General features: G+C 42.3%; 1 protein-coding gene across 1 annotated transcript in view; it reads right to left on the minus strand.

Annotated features, from left to right (window-relative positions):
* LOC147663867 (embryonic protein UVS.2-like) overlaps positions 1–27,440 on the minus strand; it is a gene marked incomplete at its 3' end in the record, with an annotated part of 102,407 nt that overhangs the window by 67,871 nt on the left and 7,096 nt on the right. Inside the window, exons 2-5 of the mRNA XM_086950138.1 lie at positions 4,310–4,334; positions 3,443–3,502; positions 1,606–1,746; positions 1,385–1,502 (exon numbers count right to left, since the gene is read on the minus strand). Of these exons, the coding sequence (XP_086806264.1) occupies positions 1,385–1,502; positions 1,606–1,746; positions 3,443–3,502; positions 4,310–4,334 (344 nt within the window). The remainder of the gene's footprint in view (positions 1–1,384; positions 1,503–1,605; positions 1,747–3,442; positions 3,503–4,309; positions 4,335–27,440) is intronic.

Consider the following 27,440-nt stretch of genomic DNA (forward strand, 5'->3'; position numbering starts at 1 on the left):
GCAGTGAGACTACTCATGAGCATACCCAGAGGACAGCCAACTTCTGCTGGAATTAAATCACTTCATTGGCCCCCCATTAAACACCGCATAGAATTTAAATCCCTAAGCCTTGTGCACAAGGCAATTTATGGCGGCGGTGCTGAGGACATTCAAAAACTGTTTCCACCTTATATTCCCTCGCACGCTCTGAGATCTGCTAGTCTAGGCCTCATTAAAACCACAAAGATAAGACGGGCGAGATGGGGGGGCAGAGGAATATCACAATGCGCGGCTAAGCTTTGGAATAAACTGCCACTTCCTATGAAGCTTCAACCCAATCAGCAGCTTTTCAGGAAGAGTCTGAAAACTTGGCTGTTTACAGCCACATAGGCTTTTCAATCATAATGCACCTCTCCTGTCCACACTCCACACACCCCAGCGCCAAGACGCCAAGGCAATTGAGCGCTAATCGCTATATAAGCATACAAACATAAACATACTTGGTTATGTGACTATGTTTAATTTTGTTCTAGTTATGAATTTATATCCTTATTAGTGTTTTTCACTTTTCATTTTCTTTGGTTTAGTTTGGAGGGGGTGAATTGTAATTATTTTCTTTTTTCATTTGGGTAAATGAGGGAGGTGATGTGGTATCAAAGGTTACAGAAACTGTAGTATGCAGGGTTCTGTAACCAAATAGTGAAGCACAAGCTGGTGTCCAAGGCATCACTGCTCGAGATTAGATTGTCGGTGAGAGGCTAAGGAAGCGGTTGGATACTGACAACAGCCCTGTCTGCAGATGGGGTCTCTGTACAACTGGATACTTCAATAAAGGACTTAAATAAACCATGGTATGGCGGTCTCTACAAGGTTACCGCTGTCCTGTGCTCTTATTATCCACAGGCGGGGTCTGTCGGTAATGAGTCTAGCTTGATCCCCACCCCATGTGATGCTGAATGTAGGATCAGTCCTTAGGATTTCCTGTGCTCTTACCGATCCGCAGGCAGTGTCTAGAATTAATCAGTCTATCTGATGGAGCGCTATCAGGTGTAATTTGTAATGTAGGATCAGTCCTCAGGGTGCCCCTTGTTCTTACCCATCCACAGGCAGGATCTGGAGTTAATGAGTCTATGTGATGAAGTTGTGTCTGGTGTAACGCTGAATATAGGATCAGGCCTTAGGGTGCCATGTGCTCTTATCCATCCACAGGCAGGGTCTGGAGGTAATGAGTCTATCTGATGGAGCCCTATCTGATGTGATGATGAATGTAGGATCAGTCCGTAGGGTGTCTTGTGCTCTTAACCATCCACAGGCAGGGTCTAGAAGTAATGAGTGTATCTGATGGAGCCGTACATGGTGAAATGCTGAATCTGGGGACAGTCCTTAAGGTTTCCTATGCTCTTACCCATCCGAAGGCATGATCTGGAGGTAATCTGGTTCCAACACACGGGGCACAAAGCGGATGCAGGTAACTTTTGCAAACTCACTCATTGCATCTTTGATGTTATCCACATCTCTGGCACCTGACAGAAAAAAGAGGAAACGGGCAGGATGACATAAGTTGAATCAACCTGGAAAGGTATCTATGAAAGATAATCTTGAGCACTGGTGTAAAGGTGAACTCACTGTAAGTGGGACTGAGGGTGTAGGGCACTGGGACGGTCCCATCGCTGGATTTAGACCAGAAGCAGCTGTTGTTTCTGCATATCCTGGCATTACGGCCTGGTTGGACGGCAATGTCTCCCTCATGGACCTGCTGTGAGCTGCCTACAACAGTGAAAGACAGTAATAGTAGTCAGTGTTTGTCATAACACTAGAAGGAACAAGAGTAGACAGAAGAGAAGGAAGTTGATTTTAGGCCTAAAGTGTGATTTCAAGAAACACATAATAAAATACAACAATCACTTGTGGTGGAGGAAGATTTCAGGTATAACATCAAACTATGACATAAGCACCTAATAAATAAATGACCCCAGGGACTAAAAAGGTCTGAGCACGCAGGCATCCTTAAAACCCTCAGGGGGGATTTGCTGCTCTCTATAAATCTTTGATTGAGGTAGCGATTGCAGCTGTTAATGTTCACTGGGGGTGGTTTCCTGTGTCTTACATTCCTATCGTTTTGTTATCATGTCATATCAGGAGTTAATTAAGGCACTACAAAAAATCATTTTACTGACTTGCTACAATAACATGGAGCATAATAAATTTGAACATATTAAGACAGAAAATATTGGTTAACAACTGGAACGGCTAAGTGCCTTCTAAGTGCCTTAAGTCGTCTTTCAGCAAACACCAGCAGTGACATTACACGTGTTGTCAGAGGCAGCCATTCCACACTGTCACCACCCTAGATTTTGCGTAATTCTTCGTCCACACATTTGTAATAAATATTGAAATCTAAAGTGGGATTGTACGTCATTATCTGTGTTACATACAAGAATGAACCAATGTATAGAATTCTTTGAATGTTTACTTATTGAACCAGATCAATGAGCAGGATCGATTCACACAATTTGTAGCACAAAAAGGTTAGTTTGATTTTCATTGATATGATTGTATTACCACAATCCTTCAAAATATATACTAGTGTGGTCCAATCATATGCTTGATTAGTAATAGTAGTTCTGTGGAGTTGACATGATACAGATCTGTATGTGTAACCAGATGTTTTTAAGGTATGAATATGAAATGTGTGAGGACTTTATTTCCCAGAATGCATTTCTTTTTAAGTGTGATACTCCACGCTGCATGTTTGTAAAAGGGTGGCATCTGTTCCCAGATATACCACATTTGTAAAATATGAGCCTATACTATGTATTGAGACCAGGTGTAAATGACTGCTTCAATCTGCACTACAGGCTGCAGTGGCAGGCCTGAGACATGTTTAAAAGGGTACTTTAGTGGGTACCACAAGGAGTGCTGTTGCCCCGTAGTAGAGTTTAATGTACACGCTCTGGGTACACCTAGCACCAGATACTAGGGACTTACAAGTAAATTAAATGTGACAATTAGCTGTAGGCCAATGTTACCATGTTTTACGGAGAAAGTAGAAGCACCTTACCACTGGTCAGCAGGGAAAATGTCCTAAAAGCCAACAAAAATGAGTTCAGAAAAGGACGGTAGAGAAAGACACAAATCTGGAGTGACCCTGCAGAAAGGGCCACATCCTAGACCTTGGTTGTCTTTGATGATGATTGTGAAGACACCTTGGCTCAGGCTCACTGTTGACTATCTCGTAATAGGCCTGAAGTTTTCTCTTACTTGGTTCTGTTTGGTGACGATCTCGAAGACGTCTGGGACAGGGTCACAGCTGACTATTCTTTAACGGAGTCTAGTGCCCAGACACCCTGAGGTTTGCTCTTTTCTTGGTTCTATCTTGATCTCAAAGGCGCTTGGGATCAATGTCACAGCTGACTGTCTTGTAACAAAGTCTAGCACCCAGAAGCCCAAGGTTTTCTCTTACCTTTGTTCTCTTTGGTGATGATCTCGAAGATGCCTGGTAGCTCCTCTGAATCCCGGGTATCTGAAAGAGAAGGCACAGTCCCAGCTTCACATCAGCTGCTCGTGCACAGGAATAGGTGGATTGAGAAATCAATTATAAAAGATGAAGTATTCACTGGAACCAAAAGTGCATCTGAGTTTTCTTTGCACAAACTGTGTATTTCTGCCAACTCTTAAATATGTTGATAGATATTGTGTGGGAAGAGGGGAAATGCGCAGAGCCTTGTACGTGCTAGGATATATGTGCCAAACAAGGAAAATGTGCAGGCCCATCTGTCTTATGTCTTATGGAAGATCTTAACGACGTCACGATGGGCCTGTGCGTCAGATGGCTCGAGGCCGTCCGGTTTGCACATGCGTGGAATTTGCACCCACGGCGGGGGAATTCCAGCCGTGCCCAAAGGTTAATGCGTGACTTATTAAATCCGTTCCCAAATACCGGTTGTAAATACACAATGGAGAGGTTCGATCAATGAACCACTCCATTTCTGTCACCCAGCCAATGGTGCTTAGGGTTTTGCTTCTCAATGGATATTTCGCTCATTCTCACTTTCCTTTCTTGGCGACTTCTTTTTGCTTATGGAGTCAGTGGTGTAAATGCTCCCCCTTTCAGCTTCACACCTTGTGACTCATAGCAGCATTATGTTCATGCACAAGGCACAGGTGCACATCCTACTCTCTATCCCTTTGCAAATACACAAAAAGCAAATTAAACAGCTTTAGTAGATAGAACATGTTGCAGCCGCCAGCCATGCCCGGAATATAGCGCTTTGTTACGTACAGGATCTATGCTCAAGTTCAAACATATCCCGACTGTAAATATACTTACTGTTTTTCTCCAGTCCATAGACATTCTGCAAAAGAGAAAAGTTGCATTTTAATCACCTAATGTAAGTATGAGGATTTTAGAACTTTAGCTAAACCTAAAGCCATGTTTTAAAAGATGACCTAAAATATAGGTTGGGCTTTATGTCAATAATCTCAAAACAACAAATCTTGATCTGCAATGGCAAGGGCTGCAGGACATCTTGCACAGTATCATCAAGGTAAGAGTATATTGGGGAGTGGAGACTTACTGTTCCAATACCTCCATGTGGACTTTCCTTGTTGATACTGGTTAGCTGATATCTTGCTGTCAATATGGGGTTTCTTCAATGGCATCCGAATATGTTGGGTTTGACGGGTGGGCGGAAATTGCGGGAGCAATATACACTAGGACAAATCCGTATTTGCCAATATAACCTTAATGAATAAGACACAAACCTCCAATTTAATACTGTTGACTTGGAATAGCCAAGGTTTAGCAGGCTACACTAAACGTTATTGAGGCTATCAATATCTGTGGAGTTGAAAAATTACTATAGCATTGCTACAAGAAACACATCTCACATCACAGACACTAGAATCCACGCCTAAACACTGGAGAGGAACTCTATTATAAACTACTTACTCTGGCTATGCATTGAGCATTGATATGGGTAGCAACTGGCACACTGCGAGAAATTTCACACACTTGCGATGGCCAAGACGGCCTATATGCTACGCTAGAGGGGTGACTCTATGGGCTCCCGTTGTCAGTGACTTCCCTATATGCACCTAACTCGGGCCAATTGACCTACCTACAATCTCTGACACCAGCCTTACTACACAATCCATTAGCCCTGACATATTGGGAGACTTTAAATGTTCTCCTGACTTGTCAAACAATGGCTCATCTCCGCCACTGTAGGGCTCCCACTTGATTAAACTTACCCAACATCTACGGGCATGGGCAGATAACCTTATTGTACAAGAATCATGACAAAGCCTTCATCCTACCCTCTGGGAATTCCATACTGCTCTGGTCAGCATGACTGCCACACCAGAATAGATCTCATATGCTGCACGCAGGAAGCTATTGCCAAAGTATCCCGAGCAGAATACCTTGGCCACACTCTATCAGACCACAGCCCCCTACAACTACAACTGACATGGGGAAGAAGTAAACCTTGTATGCCTACATGACGCATGGCACTGGAGGCGCTTCGAGACACCCCACATTGCTCTTCCATGTAAGAACACTTTAAACTTATTTCCACAACAACAAGGAAATTGCATGTGGGGCCAAAATAGAATGGTATGTATTTAAAGTAGTATTAGGAGGACATATGATAAATGCAGTTTTTGGAACCTGAAAGACCCTCCATAAAGAATTAACCACCTTGGAACTGGAGACTCAAGAATGCAAGCGAGCATTGCCTAGTGACTGAGCATCTGTGACCACCTTAGAACAGACTAGATTGAAACACAACAACTAGGAGCTCTAGACTACAGAGAATACCAAGCTAGGAAGCATATGGAGGGGGATAAAGCAGGCCACCTATTGGCATGACTACTCAAAACCGAATCACCTTGGACTCCAATCACAGCCATACATAATAAGGAGGGAAATTTAGTCAACACTCAAGATGTCATTATGCCTTGCTATACAAAGCCCCCCCTGCGAACGACCCAACAGAAACACAGTTTTTCCTTATAGAACTGAAATTGTAGATGCCACTCTGCAGATAGCGAACAGCAAGACCCCAGGAGCAGATGGTTTTCCGATAGAGTACTACATAGCCTTCCACACACAATTACCTCCCTGATTGCTCAGAATATATACTGACTCCTATGAGACGGGCGTACTACCCTCCTCACCCCGTGAAGCCATCTAGTGGTGCTACCTAAGCCAGGTAGAGACCCACTGTTGCTTAGCTCCTACCGCCCAATGTGCCTTTTGTATTCTGATTATAAGATATTGGGCACAATTCCAGCCAATTGTCTAATAGCAGCAAGCCAATTGCTGGTATATGGTTACCAGAAAGGTGTCATTCCTTGCAGAAATACTTTTCTCGACCTACGCAGACTTTTCTTGCTCCTTAACTCAGCGTGCACTGCAGATGTCCCATCCTGGATAGCCTCACTAGACATTGAGAAGGCATTTGATAGCTTAGTCTGGCATTACTTGCATGCAGTGCTCACTGGATATGGAATAGGATCGCACTTCCTGAACTGGATCACATTGCATTATAACTCGCCTACAGCATGAGTCAAAAACAGGCACAGTAATCTCGGAGCTATTTGATATAGGGCACAGCACCCGGCAAGGCTAACATCAATCCTCTTTGCGTTGGCATTGGAGCGGCTGGCATGCACACTATGTACACTGTTGTAAATAAGATCACTCCTTCGTCAATGGTTTAGGCTCTTTAGTTATACTCTTTATTGGAAGCACCAGAGATAACGTTAGTGGTCCCACTACAGCCAGCAAACAACTGACAGTGGGTGAACGCAGCTCTGTCATAGAACCTAACAACACTAGAACTATAATGGAACAATATATTTAAAGCACCAGAACATTATATTGAACATATTGTAAAATACTAAGACTAAAACACATCCTCTTCCTTTTATCTCTTTTGACTAAGCATATATATAATGTAAACATAAGTTGCATATTTTAAAATAACTAAACGCAATACAAGAAAATACAAACATTTCATATGTACACTTCCTGTAAAGAAAAGGTAATTCATACATCTCCACATACATAGTCTTGTAAGTATCTAGGAAGACATCAATGTCTTTGAGACAGAATTCTATTAGCAGTGTTATCACCACTACTCATTGGTACCACAATGGATGCTTTTCTACCAGCTTCATCCCTCCCGGTGGTCTTCTACTTACTTCATCATCACTTATGAGAAAATAAGGATTAAGATTTTCATTTCCAGTACTCATTTCATGCCCTTTGCCCTTTTTTGTAAAGAGCCACTCTTCTCAAATTCCAATTTTCCCCATTGTACAAAGTCACATGGTTATCATGAACTGTTTTAACTTTGTACGGACCAAGACATTTGGTAAACCCAGCACTGACATGCCCAGGCTTAACTTTTACTAAGTCATTAGGTTTTATGTTCCTATTATAAATTGAAACTTCATTGTTTCTCGCATTATCACCCTTTAGAATTGCCAAACCAATACAATCTTTCATCCATACAGGAATAAGTTTCGTGCTTGCAGGACGCCCCCTCAGAACAACAAAAGGAACTATCCCAGAAACTGTATTTTCAGTTTTACGGTAGGCCCATACCAAATCATTGACCATGCTTTTGACATCACCTCTGCTTGCAACTGCCATTTGAATTGCTCCCTTCACCATGCGGTTAGCCCTTTCCAAAACACCATTTCCCTGGTGGAAAAACGTTGTCATTTCAGTGAAAATCAGCTGAGTACCATTGTCAGTGACCAACTTGACAGGATAACCCTCTTCCCCGAAAATTTCAGACAAAACATTAATAGTGTTCTTCGTAGTGATCTCCTTTACAAACTTCACAATTAAACATTTTGACATAACATCTACAATCATCATTTCACATTTCAAATCCATGCTCAGACCAGCAAATTAACCTATAAAATTCAAACAAACTGTGTGCCAAAGTAAACCCGGATTCTCAATTTTTCCTAATTCCAACTGGTTCCCACCTTCAATCTCTTTTTACTCTCCATACATTCAACACACCTTTCAACCCAATCCGATATTTGTTGATCCATAGCAGGCCACCAAAAGTGTTCTTTTAATCTTTTCTTCATGAGAGATTGGCCCATATGGCCTTCATGAGCCAGTTTGAACAACACTAATCTTAAATCTTGTGGTGGAACAAATGTATCCTCTTTCATTATAACGTTCCTGTCTTTATCAAATATAGATAAATCTTCTAAAACCTTTACAAAAGGCCTTAAAGCAATAGGAAGGGTACTTTCACGTCTGCCCCCTTTGACAGTTAAAATTTTAACCATACATAAAGTTTCATCCTTAGACATACTTTCATTCCACAAACTTTTATCAATAGCTCCAGAGCACAATTCTACCAGATCATCAATTGCAGCCATCGAACCTTCACATTGGAACGACTCAACCTTTAACTTATCGACTTCAAACAAAGGTAAGAGTAGCCTAGACAATCCATCTGCTTGACCATTTTTCCATCCTGCAATATACTCAATTTTATATAAAAAATATTTTTGCAAACAGGCAGCCAACCTGGCCAATCTTGCTGATCCTTTACCCGCACTACCAGGAGATAAAATCTTGATAAGAGGCTTATGGTCTGTTTGTAATGTAAATTGAAAGGCCATTCTGTCAGGAAACACCCGACTTACTCCCGGGATAGACTTATGGCCTTAAAGACACAGAAACACCCCTCCTGCAATTATACCCATTTGGGCGACAACCCATTCACCAGCTGCAGCGTCTGCAACCCACCTGGCTCTGACTCGGCACCTGGTGGACTCCAACTAGGCCTACTTAACTGCAGGTCGCTCGTTAAACACGCGCATGAAATCAACCTCCTGATCCTAAACCACGCCATGGATATCCTGTTTCTCACTGAAACATGGCTCACTCCCCACAATGGCCCTGACATAGTCCTCGCACTCCCTCCTGGCTACCAAATCTGCTCGCTGAATAGACCAGAGGGTAGAGGAGGCGGCCTAGCCATAATATTCAAGGATGTCTTCACCTGTAGAACCTCTGAAGGTAACATCAAAGGATGCGAAAGCTGCCACTTCGCCATCCAAATCTCTCCAGTGACATCATTGTCGGGACTGCTTGTATATCGCCCCCCCCGGCCAACTCGCCGAATTTCCCAGCAAACTCATAGACCATATCACCATTGAGTGCACGACCTCCTCCAATTATCTCTTACTGGGGGACCTCAATATCCATTTCCTGGACCCGGTCGACAAGCAGGCGACAGAACTTCTACAAGATATTACCTCCACTGGCCTCGGTCTAAAAAACCCTCAGGCCACTCACGATAAAGGACAGCTACTTGACCCCGTATTCACAAACATTCAAGATCTGAATAACTCGCTCTCATGTCCGCCCTCCCCTGGACTGACCACTTTTTGGTCCCCTTCGAATGGTCCATCAACATTCCCCCACCTCAACCCCCCAAAGTCAGAACACTTATTAGACGTTGGCATAAACTGGTCCCAGACAAATGGGCAACTAAACTAAGTGAAGACACCCCTCTCCCCTCTCAAGACACCATCACCGCGGACAACGAATTCAGTACTTGGATCACCCAATCCTTGGATGACATCCTCCCGAAATCTAGCACCCTGAAACGTACCAAAAGAGTCAACCCGTCCCCTTGGTACACACCCGAATTAAACCTATTACGAAAGGAGTGCAAGAGAAACAAACGCCTTTGGAGGAAAGACAAAACGGCAGACAAGAAAGATATATTTCGGGCCTCCATAAAATCTTACAAAAAGGAACTAGTCAATACCAAAAGCACCTTCTATGAAGACAGAATCAAAAACGCCTCCTGCTCGGCCCATGAAACCTTTGCCATCCTTAAAGAACTCCTCCATGCCCCTTATCCCCCGCTAAACCTGTGGATCCTGAAGCAGCGGGAAGCAAATGCATTAAACTTGCCACCTTCTTTGACGAGAAAATTCAAAAAATCCTCTCGGCCATACTCCCCATCGTAACCAGCTACATGGCCGGGGATCCCTCTAACTTTCCGCTCCACCTCTCTCACTCCCCTAATGGCCCCTCACCCTCCCTTGACACCTTCGGCCCAGTGTCTACGGATGAGGTAGCCGCAACGTTGGCCTCAATTAAAAGTGGCTCCCCCCGCGATCCCGCTCCTCTCCGTTTCCTGAAAAAAGTGTCGAGCACCATCATCCCCCCTCTTACGTCGCTCATCAACCCCTCCCTCTCGCAGGGCCTAGTCCCCCCTAGCTGGAAAGCGGCAGTGGTTAAAGGCCTTCTAAAGAAACCCTCTTTAGACCCCCAGGACCTAACCAATTAGAGACCTATCTCCCTTCTCCCAGGAAACAGTAAGATCACGGAGAAGCTAGTGAATAAACAACTATCACTATTCCTGGAGAGCAACAACTTACTCGGGGTCTCCCAGACAGGGTTCCGTCCAGGCCAGGGCACCGACACCGCCCTCCTGGCAGCAGTGGAGAAGGCCAGAAGCATTCTGGACTCAGGAGGATCAGTGGCAGTGATCCTCCTGGACCTCAGTGCGGCCTTCGACACTGTAAACCACCAAACCCTTATCCAACGACTGGGAGACATCGGAGTAAGGGGCACAGCCTTGAAATGGTTAACATCTTTCCTAGACGGTCGCTCCTTTCAAGTCTGGGAGAACGACAGCCACTCCCCCGCAATCCCCCTCCGTTGTGGAGTACCGCAGGGCTCATCGCTGAGCCCGACGTTATTTAACGTGTACATGTACCCGCTGGAGAAACTGGTCAATCCGTGCGGCGTCTCGATCATCAATTATGCCGACGATACCCAGCTGGTGGTAACCCTCTCACACCCGCACCTATCTCCCTCGGATCTTCACAGCTGTCTCACGGAAATCCACAGCTGGATGAACTCCTCAGCACTAAAATTGAACGGTTCCAAGACCGAAATTCTGCTGCTCGGACACAAAGGGCCCTCGCTGCCGCCACACATCTGGCCCGACTGCCTAGGTGACCCCCCTGCACCCAAGGATGAGGTCAAGAGCCTGGGTGTATGGCTCGAAAAAGACCTGAGCTTCAGAACACAGGCCAAAAAGACGGCAGGAATCTGCTTCGGACTTCTCCGGGCCTGCAGAAAGGTCTTCCCCCTGCTCCCCGCGACCTCCAAGAAACTTCTGATTCAGGGCCTCATCCTGGCAAGGCTTGACTACAGCAACGCAATCTACCTGGGTGCCCCTGAAGCTACACTCAACACCTTGCAGAAAATTCAAAACGCCGCGGCCCGCCTACTCACCGACACCCCCGCCAGATCCTCGGCAAAGCCAGCTCAGAAACTTCTCCATTGGCTCCCAGTCAGAGAAAGGGTTGCTTTCAAGGCCCTCTGTCTGGACCACAAAACTCTTCATAATAATGGCCCTCCCCTCCTCAAGGAATTTATCATCCCCTACAAATCAAACAGGGTCCTACGCTCTAGCGAAGAGAATCTCATCACTGTCCCCAGAGTTAAAAAAGCCCGGTCCGGAGGCCGCCGCTTCTCGGTCCACACGGCCAAACACTGGAACAACCTCCCCCGGAGACTGAGAACCGAACCCAATCTCCTTCAGTTCAGGAAGGCACTGAAGACCCTTCTTTTCCCCTGACTCCTAACTCCCTCCGTTGCTGACCCCTCTTGAGTTCAGGTTCTAGCGCTGGGATGCTCTAGGGTTACTACGCGCTCTACAAAACCTTAAAATAAATAAATAATAAAAATAAATAAGTACATTCAAAAATACTCAATTCCCCATGCTGCTGTTTAGGCCTCCCTCTCTATTACAGAATAATTCCTTTCAGAATTTGTGGGAGACCTTGAAGCAAAGGTAACAGTTATTACTCCAGAGGAATGCACCTGTGCCAAGACAGCTCCTATCCCCACCGTACTTGCATCCACTGTAAGAATTGATCTCAACTTGGTATCAAATGGAGTTAACATTTTTGACTCACAAATTTCACTTTTGATTTTCTCAAAAGCATTTTGTTGCTCATCAGACCATACAAATGTGTACCCCTTCCTGAGAAGTATTTTTATTTTTTCTGTTTTCTCTGCAAAATTATGCACAAATTTAGCATAATATTCTATAAGACCTAAGAACGATCTGAGTTGGTCTTTATCCAACGGTGCAGGAGATTTCCTTATTGCTTCTAGAAGGTCACATTTAGGTTTAATCCCACCAGCAGACAGAGTGTAACCTAAATATTCTACTTCTTCCACAGCAAATTTGCATTTTTCTTTTTTGAGGGTCAAACCTGCATTTTCCAATGTGCTTAACACCTCTTTCAAAACCATATTGTGATGTTCCTTAGTGTCACCAAATAACAATACATCATCTTAAAAATACACAACATTCTTTGTCCCCTTCAAAACTGAACCCATCATTAGTTGAAATACTTCTGCAGCAGACGCCAAACCAAATGGCATCCTAGTGAATTGAAATATCCCTTCGGTTGTGATAAATGCCGTTAATGGTTTGTACTCATTATGTAATTTAATCTGATGATATACAATGTGCAAATCCAATTTTGAAAAGAATTTCTCCCCTTTCAGAGACAAAATTAATTAATTTATGTTTGGTAATGGGAAATTATTAACAACAATATTTTGATTAAGGGTGCGCAAGTCCACACAGAACCTATAACTTCCATCAGGTTTAACCGTGATAACCACTGGTTAAATCCAACTAGAAGTTTCAATTTGTTTAATGATACCCTGTTCAACCATCTCACACAACATACAATTTACTTCCTGCCTAGCAATGATAGGGTCAATGTATCAAGGGGAGAGATAGGTCTCGAGTCAACACTCCTGTGCCCCTGAGATTATATCTTAAACAACAAAGGAGTGTGTGAGTGTAACTTAAAAAGCCATAAACCCCAAAATAAAATGCAAAAAGTGTGACAGTGTCAGTGACAGTTTATTCCTGGACCCCAACCTTGCTCAGGTAGTCCTTTATTTTTTATATATTAAGCATGCCTGGTCCTACTAGTCAGGAGGCGTCCACCCTGAGGCTAGGGATGACTATGTCCTACAGGGTTTATGGCTCTTTAAGTTACACTCACACACTCCTTTGTTGTTTAAGATAGCAATGATAGGGACCTTACGGACTTTATGTTGCATAGGAACTGCATCAGACTTTAGCATTATTTTGTGTACATACCCTTTGAGTTCACCAATTTCTTCTGAGAATAAACTACTCATTCCTTCAACAATCGCTTCTGTTGTAACTTCATCAACATCCATTACTTGGTCGGTTGCCCTAGGATTTATGATTATATGTAAATCATATTGATGTGCCCACCCTAATATCGGTGGTCCACTATGAGTCACATAAACTTTTCCTTGCACACATCTATTGTGAAAAACAATATCCATTAAAATGTATTCTAAGGTAACAACCTGGATTAATTTCTTTGGGTAACAAATTAACATTAGGCCAATTTTATTCAAACATCCTTTGTGGAATGATTGTCCAAAATTAACCTGAATCCACTATTAATTCAGTTTTCTTTCCTAGTGTCAAAATATAGCTTTAGGTCCTGTTCTTCTTCCTGGTGCAGTAGTTATATCCTCTTCATCTACGCATAAAATTTTGTTTGCACCTTCCACATCACATATTGACGTGACATTCCCTATGTCACTTTGCACTACAGCTACTTTAGGTCTAATGTACGTTTTGCACATCTTGCAGAAATGTCCTTTACGTCCACATTTCTTACACTCCTTATCTATAGCATAACATCTCTTGTATTCAGCAGTGTGATATGTGCTGCCACATCTGGTGCACATTTTCTCATGCGTCTTGTTCTGTTCTGAGTTTACCACAGAATTGTTGTACCTCTTAAAATATACTCAATTTTTTCCACTCATCTCAACATTCCTGTTCGAATTTACGTCCGCAACAGCATCTTGTGCTACACACGTTACACCTGTTGTACCCTCTGTCTTCTCCATTTTCTTCATGCATGCATCTAACTCTTCAACTCCTTAGCTATATCAATAGCACTCCTAACGTTGGGTTTTTCGCAGCCCATAATCTTTCCTGCATTTTCTTATTACGACATTGTACAATAAGATGATCCCTGATCATTTCATCTCTCATCCCACCAAATTGGCATTTAAGTGATAATTCACATAACCTTGTTACAAACTGGTCTATAGTGTTGTCACTTCTCTGAGGTTGGGTGTAAAATGTATGTCTAAAAACAAATTTGTGGTAGTACACGCCATATTCTGTTGATGTTCGAAAAGGTGAAAACTGTGTAAGATGTCCTCCTAAGGTAACGTGTACCGGTCCGGTACGTTCCGTATAATGTGAAGGCTGCACCTCACTCCCGTGAGTGTGTCTCCCTGGGCACAATCTGGGTCGTTAGACCAAAGTTCCAATTTTACAGTTTATGTCCAAGTTTGCTACTTAAATTTAAGGCATATGGGTGTTCAATGAATAGACTTCATAAACGTTTAGTTGATTTTATTGTTAACAAGTTTACTTCACTTATCCATAATCATTAATTTCTTCATCTTTTGTTTGTTTGGCCCATTTCATTATTCCAATGCATTTCGGGTTTTGAACCCTTCATCAGGAAAATGGGACAATTTGGAAAAGTAGAAAACACGATGCACACCGTGCGCTGCGTTTGATCTTCGATTCTGTGTGTAGCTATTGCTTCGTGATGGTTGTCCGAATCATTCGCGGATATTGAACTTTTTGTACAATACTAAGAATACAACATACACATGCTGCGGACTGGGGTATTAGGGCATACAACCAATGGCATGTGATGTACCTATATTTGGATGATGCACTAATATATTTGTGTAGTGATCCAGCAGTGACCAACGAGTTCATGCAGCTGCTGGAAAGGTTTTGGCAGGTATCAGGTCTGAGGGTTAACTGGGACAAATCACTACTATTTCCTATGACACCTCTAAGTCTGGAGCAACAAAGGCAGCTATCTCAGACTCCACTCCCCATGTCCTGCAACACTTTTAAATACCTAGGAGTTCAAATATATCACGAGCCATCGGATCTGCTGGAAGGCAACATAGGCAGAGTACTTACTAACACTCGGTCCTCCGAGACGTTCTGAACAGAACTTTTGCTCTCTCCCTTGGGGCGCATAGCAGTATCCCCAATTCTACCTCTGCCCATATTGTTATATTATTTTGCATCTCTCCCCTTCATTCTGCCAGTAAATTGTTTTCGCGATACTACCTCAATGTTGACATTACTGGTATGGGGCAAAAATAGGGCCTGAGTTTCCCTTACAATATGTTGCGGCTTGTTGGTGGGCTACAATCAGACAGAACTAGGACACGCAGCAGCAGGATTACACAAACACACAGTATTAGACTGGTTGATCGGCTCAGAGACCCCATCCCAAAAAAAGGAACTGGGAATACTTTCATGAACACAGCTTGCTATTGTTGGGCTCACTACGTGCAGAAGAGACAGAATTTTCCACCAGATGCCCAAACCTCTGGGTACTACCTGGACAAATGAGAATGGCATGCCGAGCAGAGAGGGTGGACTGGGAAGGAGCAGGTATAACCACATGGGTCTACCTGCTCACTTACACAGTTCTTAGTTCTTTTGCGGAACTGGTAGATGATTATGGGGTACCTCCTGGTTCCTTTCTATGATAAGCTTCCCTCATACGACAACTAATTAAGACATGGGACAGAAAACATGAGGAATCAGAGACATCTAAATTGCTCCAACCATTACCCACCCATGGCTCTGGTAGCCGGGCCATCACAATGTTATACATTTTTATAAAACAAGGCACTGCAATCCCGTTAACCTCACTCCATATCTACTAAGACACAGCACTTTCAACACCATTGACAGACAAACAATGGTAACAATGCCTGGCAGTACCTAAAATAATCTCAACAAATGCAAGACTAAAGTGCACTCAATTTAATTACCTAAATTACACGTATCTCACCCCCCACTGACTAGCACGGATGTACCTGACATCCACAGATCTGTGTCCCAGTGAAGGAGCCACCTACATACACATGGTATGGGACTGTCCAGAATTGGTAGGATACTGGAAGTTGGTAGCGGATACACTCACAGAGGCAGGGGAAAAGGGATAGCTTTAGATGCCAGACATTTTCTCCTAGGTATCACTAGATGATCATCCAAATGCCAAACCTTAAACAAATTCCTGGACCTCTCTTCAGGATTAGGCAAAAGTAGACCAGCTATGTCCATGGCCCCATCCATTCGAGTATGGCCGCGCAAAGCCCTGGTTTCTGAGCTCGAGATATCACGAGACAATATACTCCCGACTGGCAAGCTTAGCTAACAGTAGTGAAGCAAAATTGTCTAGGGGACCCGCAGGAGTATGCGACACTTCAGGATCAAACAACAGATAAAGAAGCCTATGATATGATGTAGACCACAATCCACATCTTATAGACGTACTATAATTCATACACTGCTCCCTGCAACTGGAACCCCAACTCACCCACTGCTAAAGACGAAGCACAGTACTCACACAATAAACAGGAACCTGGCAAAAAAAACCACAAAGGGATAAATTCATTTTACAAATTGTGCCTCTAGTTTTTCTTCTTTTTATTTGTTAGGCAACCAAAATATTTCAAAGAATGTATTGTAACACTTGAAAAGTTGAATCTCTGTCTGTCTGGCAGACAAGAACCCTGACGATCTCTTCAGGTCACAGGCTGCTCCCGCTACTGCTTGAAAATGTGTTGAACTGTGTTGAACTTTTTATAAATTGAAATAACGCTGTGTAGAAATCGCAGCGCCTGCTGCTACTCTTGCTATATTTGCACTGGCACTTTTTAAAACGTAGATGAATTACGGACTGTTTTTTAAACGTGCACTAGCCTTTTAAACTGTCGCTCTTCACAGTTTGCTCTCACCTGTTGACTTGAGGTGCCCCCTGGTCCGCCGCGGCTTGTGCCGTTTGAGCGGAGGGGTCTACACCATCTTGGAAGCGGCATTCCTCCCTGGAACCAGCAGGGTCAGCGCTCCAAGCCTGTTAACGGCCCCGCCCACTGGCCTTACTAATCACAGCGCGCAGAGCGGACGCGCGCAGCGGCGCGCCGGCGGCGCGCCGAAGGCGCGCCAAAGGCAAGCCCGTCTGCGCCCGTCCGCTCCCGGCCGACTCCAGACGCCAGGGACCCTGCCCAAAACTTTCACGACCCCCTGCGCACGCTGTACTGAAGAAATGGGCATTATCAGGTATACTGCTACGGAACTTCGCAATCTCAACCCAGCCAAACCTTTGGTCCTAGACCCCCGCTCTTTTAACTCCCTATCTAACTCTGCTCCTAAACCTGGGAAAACCATCTGCACTTTAAAGCCCCCACCTAAACTAGTATGCCTCTACTGCAACGCTAGGTCAATGGCCAAACACGCATTACAAATTTGGGCACTCTTAGACTCTGTGAAACCTGACATATTGTTTGTCACTGAAACTTGGCTCCAGGAGTCGTCCACACCAGACATTGCCATTGCCCTACCCCCGGCCTATAAAATACACAGACTCGACCGCCCTGGTAACAAAAAAGGAGGAGGAACAGCAATAATCTATGATTCAGCCATAAAAATTCATATGAACGACTCTCATCTCGAATGCTGGGGAGAGCTGCTTATAGCCACGATAACAGTGAACAACAAAGAAGCATGGAAGGTGGCTCTCATTTACAGACCTCCCGGCTCTAAAACTAACTTCTCTGAGAAGTTAGTAGAAGCCATAGCACCTTATGCTCTAACTACAAAGAATTTCATCCTTCTGGGAGACGTAAATTACCACCTTGAATTTACCACTGATCCTTGCACTATAGATCTAACCACCAATTTAGAAGCCCTACAACTCTGTCAACTCCCCACAGGTCCAACTCACATAGCTGGACACACTCTTGATCTCATTTGTACAAATTCCCCTAAAGTCACGATTACTCAAAGTGACTTAGTCTTTTGGACAGATCATTACATCATAAATTTCGCTATAAGCGGATCTCAGATTCCGATGACCCGCCCAACAAAAATGAAAAAAACCAGGCCATGGAATAAAATCACCATACCTGCCTTTAGCGAATCCTTTTCCCCGCCCTCTACTGCCCAATGTACCAATCTTAGCCAAACCGCCGTGGAATTTGAATCAGCCATTACCACTGCACTTGATGAGATAGCGCCTATGCGCACTTCTAAACCTCCAAGAAATAACTCTCTATGGTTTACACCGGAACTCAAACAAAGAAAATGCGCTACTAGGCTGGCAGAGCGAAAATGGAGACAGACAAAAAGCGCTCAAGATAGACACTTATACAAAGCGGCTCATAGACAGTATATGCAGGACATTGCTGAGGCTAAAAAAGTCTATTTGGGTAACAGGATCGCCCTAGCAGCAAATTCGCAACGAGAACTATTCAATATTGTGAAGGAGTTTACCACACCCCCAGGTGCTCAACAGGCGCTTCCTGACTCCAAAACATGGGTCGATTCTGTGGCCTCCTACTTTCATGATAAAATAACCGAAATTCATGAACGATTTCCTAAGCAAACAACTGAGGTTGAGGCCAGCACTCCTCCCATTGAAAGGCAAACCTCCCATGACAGCCACAATAACACGTTGAAACTGTTCTTGCCCTTGACTGAGCAGGACGTAAATCACGCACTGCTGAAAATGAAATCTGGAGCACCGGGCGACCCTGCTTCGCCACAAGTCTTACATAAAATCTCCCCAGTTTTGATCCCTACCTTGACAAATATTTTTAATCAGTCAATACAACATTGTGCTGTCCCTGACCATTGGAAAAAAGCTATAATCAGGCCCATTCTGAAGAAACCAAACGCTGATCCTGATCAATTTACAAACTATAGGCCTATCTCCCTTCTGCCACTCTTTGGGAAAGTCATGGAGACCCTAATAAATAAACAACTTGTTGCCCACCTGGAATCAAATAAACTCCTTGATCCATCCCAATCCGGTTTCAGGGCATTCCACAGCACCGAAACAGCCCTGCTGGAGGTAGTAGATAATATCAGGCTATCCCTAGACTCAAAAAAATCAGCCATCCTGATATTACTGGATTTATCTGCGGCCTTCGACACCATCTCGCATCGCATACTGTTGGAGCGCCTTGTCGAGATTGGTGTCGAAGGAAACGCTCTTAAATGGATATCAAGCTATCTTGAAAATAGACGATCAAGGGTCCAAATCGGTGACCACACCTCTATCTCCTATAAAAATGACAAAGGAGTCCCACAGGGATCTATTTTAAGCCCGACCCTTTTCAATATTTATGTTTCCCCTTTGGCCAAGATCATCAGAGAATGCGGTTTTGGGACAATATCTTATGCTGACGATACCCAAATTCTCGTCACCATTAGCCAAAACAATGACAATGCTAAATTTAGGTTCAAAAACTGTATGATTAATATACAAGAGTGGATGACTAGAAACTACCTCATGATGAACGCAGGGAAGACCGAAGTCATGCTCTTTGGCAAAGCTGACCAAATCTGGTCACCGGACTGGTGGCCTGACGCCCTGGGCATGTGCCCTGCCCCCAAACCTTACGTCAGGAACCTGGGTGTAATCCTAGATAACAAGCTCACTATGTCCGAACATATAAAAAAAATATGTACAATGACCTCTGAGCACACCCACAGTTCACTCATACAATTCGAACGTATATATGGCAAGCAACTCCAATCCTCAGGAGTCGGATCAATGAATATAGTTTCCAAGGTCAATGCACAAAAGAGTCCACTTTCTGTATATGAAGTCCTTGTAATTTATTTCGAATGTTGATTACACCAGCCAACACGTGTTTCGTCGTGCATTAAATAATACCTCGACTTCTTCAGGGCTGTAATCAAACAAAACATTTCCCATGATCAGTATAAATATTTTTCATATAGCTAGATATAGATGTGGGATAGTACCAACCACCATCTAGTAAAATATAAGCCTGCAGAGTGAAGAGTTTGAAATAAGAAAATAAATAGTCGAAAAACCATTCCAGTCCTAATATCCACCATGTATGTGATAAAAAGAAGAAGACCCTACCACCAAGATATATAAACAAGGTATGGGTAAATTATCACCTCTGTATCTTTCAGTATTCTCTCATTCTAATATGGTCCTCACAACGTAAACAACTAATCAATCTGAAAAAACAGAGGCATATCAGAATAATGTATACCTAGAGTACTGTCACTAATATCAAAAAGTAACTGAGTATTCCACAGTGGGATCTTAACAGAAATTATTTGCCAGCTAAAAGTTTAGCGTTCACCCCCTATGTTACTAATAAATTGGGTTTACCTTCGTATTCTCATCACAAATTCATCCAGCAATTTGCCAACAATGTTTATCTCTCCATTCACCTATAATTTCCACTGGAGTCAAAATAAATATATTACAATCAGAATTTACTGCTGGTTAGAATTAATACAAAAACGTGTATCCTATAACACTCACCCAGTAAGTATCGTCTGGTTTGTACTAATAAATAATCTCTTTGACTTCACTTGTCCTCTGTATTCTAAACAACAAAATTAGCACATGTTACTCCCCAATTTACGGTCCATGTACCATAAATAATATAGTTAACCATCGGGTGGGTATAAGAGTCTAACTCAGTACATACTCCTAATCAAAACTGTAAGTACAAATGCAAATATTTTACATAATTATATGCATAAGGTTCCCCTTATCTTCTACACTACTATTATAAAGATCGCCTCTATTAGTAAGCGGAAAATGTCCTCTTGTCTGTAAATAAGCAAAAAGTAGGAAGGCTAATCATATACACACTCCCGAAGTTAATCCTGTGAGACTACATATACTCACCAACGGTAAGTATTCAAATATATTGTACACAGGGTCGTTGTCTTCTCTTGGTTCTGTATACGGCTATCTGTGTCAAAATAATGGCTTTAATGAAATAGCCCATATAAATATTACTGCCACTTAAAGTAAACAAAGTATTTCAACACTCACCAAATATTGGTTTCTTCAAATATCACGACTACCTAGAATATATATATAAGGAAACGGCATTCAATATCTTGTACCGTTCCAATAATCAAAGTCTCAATATGACCCAAGCCAACGTTGCTACAAGTTTACCTGTGTTCAGCTAATTCGCAGCATATTTTCTATCGTCCGACGATTCCAAGCATCGGCGTCTAGCATGGGCGCCATCTTGGAATGTCCTTAAGTACGCTTGTATGCGCGCGCCATCTTGTAGTATGTTCGTACTGATCCTAGATGTATAAGCACGCTGCTACCCATGTGTGCGGGCAAAACAAATACCAGTAATCCGATATCAAGCATCTTTATATAAGTGATGCATATAGTATAAAGCACGTTAACTGTACTCAAATTCAATGAAGTTACTTATTATATCTACTCAATTACCCGATTTCGATCGGGTTTCCGTAATTATTCCTAGTTCCACATCTGACCCTGCGCTCCACCATAAATCCTGGGATAATGCACTAATCTGTTTATGTATACTTATATAAACAGATCACATAATAAAACCAATGTGTGTATGCATATTCTACCATAGGAATGGGTGAGTAGAGTTCATGAAGGGTAAATGTTAGTCAGTTAGCCAGAAGAAAGGCAACCGAGGGTGCAAAATTATCTTAACTGTTCAGTATCATTCCATCTTCAAACATATGATAATTAGATGGGAAGCGAAATCAAATCCTAGGGAACATGTGTCCCTGTACAGTCTAGTACCAGAAAGCCGCTAGATGTCAACAACAGGCATATGGTATGTATACAATCAAAATACAATAGTGAACCTGATATTGGTCAAAGATCAGCACGATTATTACTCATTGCCCAAGAAGTACTGATACTCATTGTCAATATTAAGTCCCTGTTGGACCGATTTCAATTTCATTATCCACAGTACTTCCCTACGTCTGAGTTTCAGAGTTCTGTTACCTCCCCTGGGATCCTGAGGTACATGTTCTATTGCATGATAACAAAATTGGTGATCTCCCTGATTATCAATGTTCTGTACAAAATGAGCAGCAATTGGGTATCTGGTGTCCCCAATTTTCCATGCCCTAATATGCTCCATCATCCTGTCCCTAAGTCTTCTTATCGTGCTGCCCACGTAAATCTGTCCGCATGTGCAGGCTATGATATATACAACAAAGGAGGTTTCACAGTTAATGAAGGTATCTATTTCAAACATTGCTGAGTTATTGTAACTGAAACTCACAATCTTTTTACAAGCCCATCTACAGCAATTACATCGCCCACATTTGTGGAATCCTTTAGTTAAGTTCCTGGGCCAGATTTCTCTATTCCTGATAGGATAGCTTGGGCTCAAGTCACTCGCCAAGGTTCTCCCTTTCCTAAAGGTCACAGCCGGTCTCTGTCCAATATGTGCTGATAGATCCTTATCAGCAGACAACAGGTGCCAGTGTCGATTCAAAATGGAGTATAATTTATTAGACTCTGTATTATAATTGGTCACTAGGCGAACCTCTCGTTCTTTCTTCTCTTTAGTCTCCTTATCTTTTAATGTATGTGATCGTTCAAGTTTGTACACACGTCTTTTCGCATTCTCAATAACTGCCCGTTGGTAACCCCTAGCTAGAAATCTGGAAGACATATCCTGTACTGTATCCTTAAATTCATCATTCTCCGAACAGTTTCTCCTAGCCCGGACCATCTCTCCATATGGGATGGATTTTATCTGAAAATTAGGGTGGCAACTCTTAGCATGTAATAGTGAGTTACAACTAGTCTCCTTTCTGTACATCTTGGAACACAACTTATTTCCCTTAGTATAAAGCTCAACATCGAGAAAATAAATTTTCTCCTTATCATATTGCGTTGTGAACCTCAGGTTAACATCATTGCTGTTAAGGTATTCAAAAAAACACAGAAGGTCCTCAAGGCTGCCAGTCCAGATCATGAGACAGTCGTCTATGAAACGACCCCAATATTGAATATATTCAATCCACCTGACCCCACGACGACCCCAGATCCACTCCGCCTCGAACCATCCCATGAACAGGTTGGCAAAAGACGGAGCAAACCTGGAGCCCATCGCGGTCCCAAGGCGCTGTCTATACCAGTTGCGATTGAACACAAATACATTGTTATTGAGTACTATCTGTGTCATATCAAGTATCATCTTTGTGTGCTCAAAATATTCAGCCGGTCTCCTGCTGAAAAAGGTCTCTACTGCATGAATTCCCAATGTGTGGTCTATATTCGAATACAATGAAACCACATCTAGTGTTACAAGATACATATCACTTTGCCAGGTCACATCTGACATCATGTTTAAGACATGCTTAGTGTCCCGAATATAGGAGGGCAAGTTCTCGACAAACGGTCTCATAAATATGTCAATGTACTCAGATATCTTTTCAGTCGGACCACCAATACCAGAGATAATTGGCCGTCCGGGTGGGTTCTCTCTATTCTTATGTACCTTAGGTAAGGTGTATAAACAGGGAGCTTTAGGTGCTGAAATTGTCATATAATTATATTCATCCAAGTCCAATAGTGACAGGTCATACCAATTTTTAAGTTTCTCATTAATCAGTGTAGTTAGGGATGGTAGTGGATTGCTAGATAAGGACTCATAATATTTACGATCCTCTAACTGTGACATAATTTCTGCATTATATTTAGTGGTATCCATTACAACCACATTACCACCCTTATCAGCCATTCGAATTGTAATGTCATCATTGGATTTGAGGAGTTTAAGTGCTTTCCTTTCTCCCTGTGTAAGGTTGTCTGGTTCTTTATAGAAGCCACCTTTTGACCGTTTATCAATGAGTTTATCAATTTCAAATTCCACAGACTTGTGGAAAGCATCTATAGTGTTGCCTGTACCCAATTGCGGTGTCCACTTAGATTTTAATTTTAGACCGCTGCTTTGACTGAGATACCTGTTGATCTCTAAGTCTTCCAGAACTCTAGACAGTGTAATAGGGTCTTCCTCATTCTCTGTTAGAGAAAGTAGTAATTTTGTAGCATTAGCCCCTTCTATAGTCAAGTCACTCAATTGGTTGTGTAAAGTGGTGCTTTTGTCTTTCAAAGGTGCATGAACAAAAAAAATTTTAATTTTCAAAAGTCTCACAAATTTATATACATCAATCTTGGTCATGTACCAGTCCGAGATAACACTAGGACAAAATCCTAATCCCTTTTTCAACAGTTTAATCATATCATTAGTCAATACAAGTTCAGATATATTAATGATCTCAATCTCATTCCCAGTACTACTCTGTGTATTATTTAGTCCTTCCATGACCTCAGCCTCATTCCCCTTCTTGCTCCTTGTTGACCCCCTGCCCCTGGATCCTCTCCTTGTCTTGTATTTCCGCCACCTCTGCCCCTGATCGTAGAGTCCCGATTCCCAATTCTGTGACACTTCACCTCTTCTAAAAAAGCATTCTCTCGTGTGCCTGGCTCGGCCACCGCCCCTCCATTCACCTCCTCATTCTCACTACTGACAATAGATGAGGCATCAGTTTCACTAGCTGCAACGCTAGGTGTGGCAGTTGTTTTCTGTTTGGAACCACGGGGTTGTCTAACCAAATAATCAAAGCGCTTAGCAAAGGTGAAAACGCGACCTGCTTTATAATCATTCTCATCTCTTTGCAGCTTCCTTGCCTTCCTACGCTTTATATCCGCCTGGAGGTCTGTTAGAAAATTATCTAAAATAGTGTAGTTTCTAATGGTCACTTCTGGTTGATTGAGTTCTTTAATCTCCTCTTCTAGTTTATGTATTTCTTCAAGCAATTTCTTAATCTTCCTCTCTGCATTCTCAATAAGAATGTTAATAAGATTCCTAGAGGAATTGGTGAGCTCCTGCTCCCAATTTGCTAACAGATCAGGTTCCAGGTCTTCGTATGTGGGCATGATCTGAGATCTCAAGCCCCTAGGTATTCTATTAAGAGAGAGATACTGCTTCAATGTAGCTGCGTCCCACCACTTGTTAAGCTCTTGTCTTTTCAAATTCTCCAATCTTTTAAATTTCTCCTTCAAACCCTCCGTCTTAGCAGGTATAGGTGCATTGACTGTCTTGCCTTGTTTATTCCCTGTCTTGAGGTTATTAAATAACTCTTGTGCTTCCTGATCTCTATTCATCATAAAGACAGGTCTAACGTACCCTCCAGGTGGCAGCTCCAAGTTGCAAAAAACTCTATTTAGTGGGGGATACCAACCTATTGTGGGCGCACTACCATAACTTCAGGGTACAAAATTATAATTTTTAACAGTAATCAAAAGGTGCTTCTAGAGGAGTGATGCGTATCCTACATCAATGGCTTCTGATGAAGCGGCAATATGTACAATGACCTCTGAGCACACCCACAGTTCACTCATACAATTCGAACGTATATATGGCAAGCAACTCCAATCCTCAGGAGTCGGATCAATGAATATAGTTTCCAAGGTCAATGCACAAAAGAGTCCACTTTCTGTATATGAAGTCCTTGTAATTTATTTCGAATGTTGATTACACCAGCCAACACGTGTTTCGTCGTGCATTAAATAATACCTCGACTTCTTCAGGGCTGTAATCAAACAAAACATTTCCCATGATCAGTATAAATATTTTTCATATAGCTAGATATAGATGTGGGATAGTACCAACCACCATCTAGTAAAATATAAGCCTGCAGAGTGAAGAGTTTGAAATAAGAAAATAAATAGTCGAAAAACCATTCCAGTCCTAATATCCACCATGTATGTGATAAAAAGAAGAAGACCCTACCACCAAGATATATAAACAAGGTATGGGTAAATTATCACCTCTGTATCTTTCAGTATTCTCTCATTCTAATATGGTCCTCACAACGTAAACAACTAATCAATCTGAAAAAACAGAGGCATATCAGAATAATGTATACCTAGAGTACTGTCACTAATATCAAAAAGTAACTGAGTATTCCACAGTGGGATCTTAACAGAAATTATTTGCCAGCTAAAAGTTTAGCGTTCACCCCCTATGTTACTAATAAATTGGGTTTACCTTCGTATTCTCATCACAAATTCATCCAGCAATTTGCCAACAATGTTTATCTCTCCATTCACCTATAATTTCCACTGGAGTCAAAATAAATATATTACAATCAGAATTTACTGCTGGTTAGAATTAATACAAAAACGTGTATCCTATAACACTCACCCAGTAAGTATCGTCTGGTTTGTACTAATAAATAATCTCTTTGACTTCACTTGTCCTCTGAATTCTAAACAACAAAATTAGCACATGTTACTCCCCAATTTACGGTCCATGTACCATAAATAATATAGTTAACCATCGGGTGGGTATAAGAGTCTAACTTAGTACATACTCCTAATCAAAACTGTAAGTACAAATGCAAATATTTTACATAATTATATGCATAAGGTTCCCCTTATCTTCTACACTACTATTATAAAGATCGCCTCTATTAGTAAGCGGAAAATGTCCTCTTGTCTGTAAATAAGCAAAAAGTAGGAAGGCTAATCATATACACACTCCCGAAGTTAATCCTGTGAGACTACATATACTCACCAACGGTAAGTATTCAAATATATTGTACACAGGGTCGTTGTCTTCTCTTGGTTCTGTATACGGCTATCTGTGTCAAAATAATGGCTTTAATGAAATAGCCCATATAAATATTACTGCCACTTAAAGTAAACAAAGTATTTCAACACTCACCAAATATTGGTTTCTTCAAATATCACGACTACCTAGAATATATATATAAGGAAACGGCATTCAATATCTTGTACCGTTCCAATAATCAAAGTCTCAATATGACCCAAGCCAACGTTGCTACAAGTTTACCTGTGTTCAGCTAATTCGCAGCATATCTTCTATCGTCCGACGATTCCAAGCATTGGCGTCTAGCATGGGCGCCATCTTGGAATGTCCTTAAGTACGCTTGTATGCGCGCGCCATCTTGTAGTATGTTCGTACTGATCCTAGATGTATAAGCACGCTGCTACCCATGTGTGCGGGCAAAACAAATACCAGTAATCCGATATCAAGCATCTTTATATAAGTGATGCATATAGTATAAAGCACGTTAACTGTACTCAAATTCAATGAAGTTACTTATTATATCTACTCATAAGAAGCCATTGATGTAGGATACGCATCACTCCTCTAGAAGCACCTTTTGATTACTGTTAAAAATTATAATTTTGTACCCTGAAGTTATGGTAGTGCGCCCACAATAGGTTGGTATCCCCCACTAAATAGAGTTTTTTGCAACTTGGAGCTGCCACCTGGAGGGTACGTTAGACCTGACTTTATGATGAATAGAGATCAGGAAGCACAAGAGTTATTTAATAACCTCAAGACAGGGAATAAACAAGGCAAGACAGTCAATGCACCTATACCTGCTAAGACGGAGGGTTTGAAGGAGAAATTTAAAAGA

This window comes from Lissotriton vulgaris, unplaced genomic scaffold (genome assembly GCF_964263255.1).
Source record: "Lissotriton vulgaris unplaced genomic scaffold, aLisVul1.2 SCAFFOLD_613, whole genome shotgun sequence".
In the NCBI taxonomy this organism is placed as follows: domain Eukaryota; kingdom Metazoa; phylum Chordata; class Amphibia; order Caudata; family Salamandridae; genus Lissotriton; species Lissotriton vulgaris.